A 5,091-nucleotide genomic window follows, 5' to 3' on the forward strand; every position below is an offset into this window, starting at 1 on the left:
CTCATGACACGTCCGGGAAGCATCCATGACGGTGGAGAAGCCCCCGGAGATCAATCCTCCCTCCAACAGGTTGCCGGAAAGAGGTCTCCTGACGCTCCAGATCTCAGAAGCGCTACGGCAGCGGAACGATGGAGAAATTCGTGATTCTAAAAGTTGTGGAAGGGTTTTCTCTCGGGACTCTAAATATAGGCCAAAGGAGGGCACCGGAGGAGGTGGGGCCCACCCAGGCGGCCTTCCTCTGACCCATCTTCGGTGATCCAGAAGCTTCTGTTTCGCTAATTTTTTATATATTTTTCTGGAATTTTTCGGGCTTCGAAAAATTGGTAAAAGCCCCTGCAAAACCGGTACCGGAACCTCTGCGTTTCACAAGCGCCGGTTCGACTCGGCAAAACCGTCAGCACTCAGCAGCAAAGGTGAAAAGCCAAAAGCTTCAGCGCACAAGGTGATGAGTGCAAGACCAAGACTCCTGCTCTGTTAAGCATTTCCCACGCCTACACTTTTTACATTACACTGCAAACGATTTTACTTACAAGCTACGATCTTCTTTACAAGCAACAAACGCCAAGAATCGAGTGGTAGCTGCATTTACCGTGTGAAAGAAATAAAGAACCCAAGGAAGGAATAAGCTGGTGGAAAATGAAAACCTGACCACAAAACCCCGGCACAGCGAACAACACGACACTCGATGGTCAATATAAACCTCTGCTCCGTCTACTTCTGGTCGTCGCTGATGGACCCATCCTTGTGGAGCTTCAGGCTGAGGTTGCTGAACCTCTGCCTCGAGTACTGCCGGGACGCCTTCCTCCAGTCCGTCCCCGCCTTCATCATCGCCGCAAACTCGTCGTAGCTTATCTTCCCGTCCTGTAATAACATCCAAAGATCACGACACGCACATCAATGTCAGGGTTGAACTTAGGGGGGGTTGAACAAGTCAAGCTTGCAGCTTTCAACCACAAATTGGATATTACATCATGTCATATTATATTTATCTTTGTCTGGCTGGCATGTCGTTTACTTTGCAATGTTAAGCACTGTATTATTCTTGACTGTGTGGTATGCCTTTGATCCTCAGGGGGGTTGAACAAGTCATACGCTGCTAATTTCATTATACCAAGTCCGGTTAGGTTAAACGTTATCCTTGTCTGGTTGGTATATCGCTTATTTTATAGTGTCCACCACTATCATTGACTGCCTGGTAAGACTTTGATTTCATAACATTATTATTATAGGTGCAATGAAAGCAATCGTCAATATTTTAGTTGGCCTGAGGGAATCCTTTAAAAGAACAAGTCTGGCAGTAGCATTCGACTCCTGACCACCGGCATGGGTCATATGCATGTGGCACAATTACAGAAACTAGTATTCAAATCAGTTTTAAGTAGTAGGTTGGTTTCAGTTTTCAATAGCAGATCAGTCATTAGCTTATGTTCTGACTTCTGAGAAAGATGTTGTACAGTTTAGTGGGTTGTTAAGGTATGAGAGGGCTGACCTTGTCTGTATCTACATCATGAATGATGCCATTGATAATGTCTTCATCGCAAGGTCCATCCACCTCATCGGTCAGTGCCACTCTAAGCTCTTCAATCTCTATGTACCCACTCTTGTCTTGGTCAAAGTATGAGAAAGCCTTTTGGATGTGTTCATCATTGCCTATTTTTCTGACATGGATAGACACCGCAACAAATTCTCCATAATCTAGAGTGCCGTTTTTATCGACGTCAGCCTGCAAAAAGTAATGCAAGTAACTACCTTCAGATCTCTCAAAACCCAGATTCTTTTTTTATATAGAGAGTAGAATTTTTCGTTTAGTAACTCACAGCATCCATCAACATCTGAAGATCTGAATCATGCATTTTGTTTCCAAGTTTACGAAGGCCAGCCTTGAACTCATCAAAGGTTAGTTGGCCCTTATTGTTTATGTCCATGTTATCAAACATTTTCTTTATGTCAGCTACTTCTTCTAAAGACAAATGCTCGGCAATCACCTGCAAGGGTTAAAGCATGTAAGAGAAATCCGTTTCAAATGTGAGTTTTATTTGATGAAATCAATTCTGATTAAATGTTTTTGATCAGTGAGGATACTGATGTAGTTGGAACTTGGAACTACAATGTAATGAGTCTTACCCTCAAGGCTTTCTTCTTTAATTTGTTCATTGCAGAAAATTGCTGCAGTCTTGCTCGGACAGTATCGCCAAGTTGAATGTCAGGATTCTTTTTCGAATCGTGTAACCATGGATGTTCTGCACATGCAACCAATGATGTCACAAAAGAAATAGGAAAAATTGTTTGATAGATGCAATTGGTAACCATGTGAGTTAATTAGACATCAGTTGCTCACCACAAAGAAACAAAACAGGCATACCTCCATATAAGATAAAAGAATATGATTCACCATTGAAATGAGAGCGAGACAGAATTATGTGTGCTGTTATGCAACGAAAAAGGGAATGTCATAATGCTCACCAAGTACTTGTGCTGCAGTAAGCCGCGTGATTGGGTTTGGATCGAGCATCCGCCTGACAAGATCTTTAGCAGGCTCGGATACTCTGGGCCATGGGTCTCTTTTGAAATCCACAACAGAGCGTATAATTGCCTGTGCAACTCCCTGTTCAGTTTCTGCCAAATATCACAGGAATTTGTAAGCTGATTTATAAGCTTCCTGCAACATACATTATGTCTAATCAAGGAAGGTAAGTACCTGCCCAAAATGGTGGCACACCACAAAGAAGTATGTAAAGTATAACTCCTGCACTCCAGACATCGATTTCAGGGCCATAATTGCGCTTCAGAACCTCTGGGGCCATGTAGTATGGACTGCCTACGATTTCACTAAACCGTTCACCTGCATACAGAAGCCATCATCGATGATGAGTAACCCTTCAGTTTTGCGGCCAAAACATTGTACATGTATTCTCAATAAACATTGTACATATATTCTCAATAATTTAGTAAGAGTTTCCATATTTGCTTTGAGAGGCTTGAAATTCCAACATAAATCAGAGAAAAAAATGGGAAGATCTACATCGCTTATTATAGTATATTTAGATCATAAGGTGCAGAGTATGTTATTGAGCATCAGTTGTGTGCTGAGCATACCAGGCCTGAAGAACACAGAAAGCCCAAAATCAATTGCCTTTAGAGGAGAACTCTCCTTCTTGTTCGCATATAAGAAGTTTTCCGGTTTGAGGTCCCGATGGATGACACCATTCCTGTGGCACATCTGTCACCATACAATAGCAAGACTACATGTCAGATACTCAGATGTCACAAAACAACCGAATAATGCAAGAAATTGATGCAAACAATGGCAGTGTGCATCCTAGAGCCTGCATGAATATATGCTTTTAGGGCTGTATGCATCTCTCGATGCAGAGGCCGGGGCGTTGCCTCCTTTTCTAAAAAATGAATATATGCTTAGAAATCAGGATACTACCATATTTGCAGTGTGCACTAATTGCTGGTTCAGTTAAAGTTTAACACAAACAAAACCAATCCCCAACGTCTAAGAGGTTATCGATCCCGAACAACTGAACAATTAAATTCAGTTCTGTTTCTTAACAACAACAAAAAAATCACTAGTTCAGAAGCTTATCTGAAGCACATGAAAGCTATTAACATGAGTTCCTCTTCTTTACTAATCTACTGCATAATAAATCGATGAACACAAAGCTCTAGTGCTAGCAACTAACTAGTAGTATTAACATAGCTTGAGCAATAGCCAACAATCATAGCTAGCAACTATTAGTAAGGAGTACAGTAGCAACCAAGAAAAGCAAGCATGCTGCTTGTTACCTGGACGACCTCGACGATGGTGCGGGTGACGGCGGCGGCGGCGCGCTCGGTGTAGTGTCCCCGGGCGACGATCCTGTCGAAGAGCTCGCCGCCCTCGCAGAGCTCCATGAGGAGGTGCACGGCGTCCTCGTCCTCGTAGGCGGCGCTGAGGCTGACGATGTTGGGGTGCGGCGGCATGTGGCGCATGATCTCCACCTCGCGGCGCACGTCCTCGACGTCGACGGGGGTGCGCAGCTTGCGCTTGGAGATGGACTTGCAGGCCATCCGCGCGCCCGTGGCGGCCTCGGTGCAGAGGTAGGTGACGCCGAACTCGCCGCGGCCAAGCTCGCCGCCCAGCACGTACTTGTCGTCCAGGTCCCGGCCCGTGGGGTCCCGCAGCACCACCAGCCCCGCCCGCGCCGGCGGCCCCGCCGCGCCGCGGTTGTACGCGACGGTGTAGGGGTTGGCCTTGGCCTTCCTCCGGTTGTTCTTCCGCTCGCCGCCCCCCTGCGTCGACGGCGCGCCGCAGCAGTTGCCCATGGCGGCGTCAGAGGCCCGGCGGCTACGGCCGATTAAGGGGCGGACGGCCGGCGGCGGGAGGTAGATTCAGCGGACGGGGGCGGCTGACGGCGGCCGTGGAGAAAAAAGAAGAGGAAATCGAGGGGAAACCAAATGGAATCCGGGGAGGAACTGCTGCGCGCTTTGTATGTAGCGGTGCTGCTCGGGAGGGGCCTGGCGTGTGGGCTGGGGCGGGGAGTCCGCGGACTCCGCCGGCCGGCTGGCTGGCTGGATGCGTTGTGGGGCGCTTCTAGAGGAAGGCAGCCATTAACAGCGGCGGCGCAGCAAGCTTTTGCACTAAGCAAAGAAAGATGAAATCTTTGTGGCTCGCTGGTGATGGTAATGATGGTGTGGAGAAGATCCAAGCCTTTAGGGGTGGAGATTTTGCGGGAATTTGAGAGGGATTAACTACTAGTAGTAGTACGTACTGTAGAGTAGTAGAAGGAGGAGGATAATGGGGCAGTTGGTGCCGTGTTTCTAGAAGTTGGGCAGTTATTGTCCGAGAAATAGCGCAAGTGCCCATCCCTCCTCGTTTCCGTTTCGAAAGTCCACACGGAATTTCCATGCCAGATTCTCATGTTTTCATACTACTCCCTCCGTCCTCTCAACTTTGTAGTACTATAAAGCGATCTAAACAAATTTTATATTACTTCCTTCGTTTCAAAATAAGTATCTCAACTTTATACTAGATCTTATTCTGAGACGGAGAAAGTGTTAGTTTATAGAGGAAGATTTTTTTAACTCAATATAGATGCAACATAT

General features: G+C 46.4%; 1 protein-coding gene across 1 annotated transcript; it reads right to left on the reverse strand.

Annotated features, from left to right (window-relative positions):
* Positions 1-446: 446 nt before the first annotated feature.
* LOC123452912 (calcium-dependent protein kinase 8-like) lies at positions 447-4,795 on the reverse strand. The gene is made up of 8 exons (XM_045129650.1): positions 3,793-4,795; positions 3,097-3,220; positions 2,699-2,842; positions 2,464-2,616; positions 2,125-2,240; positions 1,818-1,985; positions 1,490-1,723; positions 447-861 (listed from the first exon to the last, which is right to left on the reverse strand). The coding sequence occupies exons 1-8, from the start codon at positions 4,309-4,311 to the stop codon at positions 712-714; spliced, it is 1,608 nt and encodes a 535-aa protein (XP_044985585.1). The 5' UTR covers positions 4,312-4,795; the 3' UTR covers positions 447-711.
* Between the last annotated feature and the right edge of the window lie 296 nt (positions 4,796-5,091).

Source organism: Hordeum vulgare, chromosome 5H (assembly GCF_904849725.1).
Source record: "Hordeum vulgare subsp. vulgare chromosome 5H, MorexV3_pseudomolecules_assembly, whole genome shotgun sequence".
Taxonomy (NCBI): Eukaryota; Viridiplantae; Streptophyta; class Magnoliopsida; order Poales; family Poaceae; genus Hordeum; species Hordeum vulgare.

Bases quoted from the DNA above. Each gene is read 5' to 3' on its own strand.
- LOC123452912 (XM_045129650.1), bottom strand. From the start codon at position 4,311: ATGGGCAACTGCTGCGGCGCGCCGTCGACGCAGGGGGGCGGCGAGCGG. The intron at 1,986-2,124 runs GTAAGACTCATT...TAACCCTTGCAG, and splicing joins TAAAGAAGAAAGCCTTGAGG to GTGATTGCCGAGCATTTGTC. The intron at 1,724-1,817 runs GTGAGTTACTAA...TACTTTTTGCAG, and splicing joins TTCAGATGTTGATGGATGCT to GCTGACGTCGATAAAAACGG.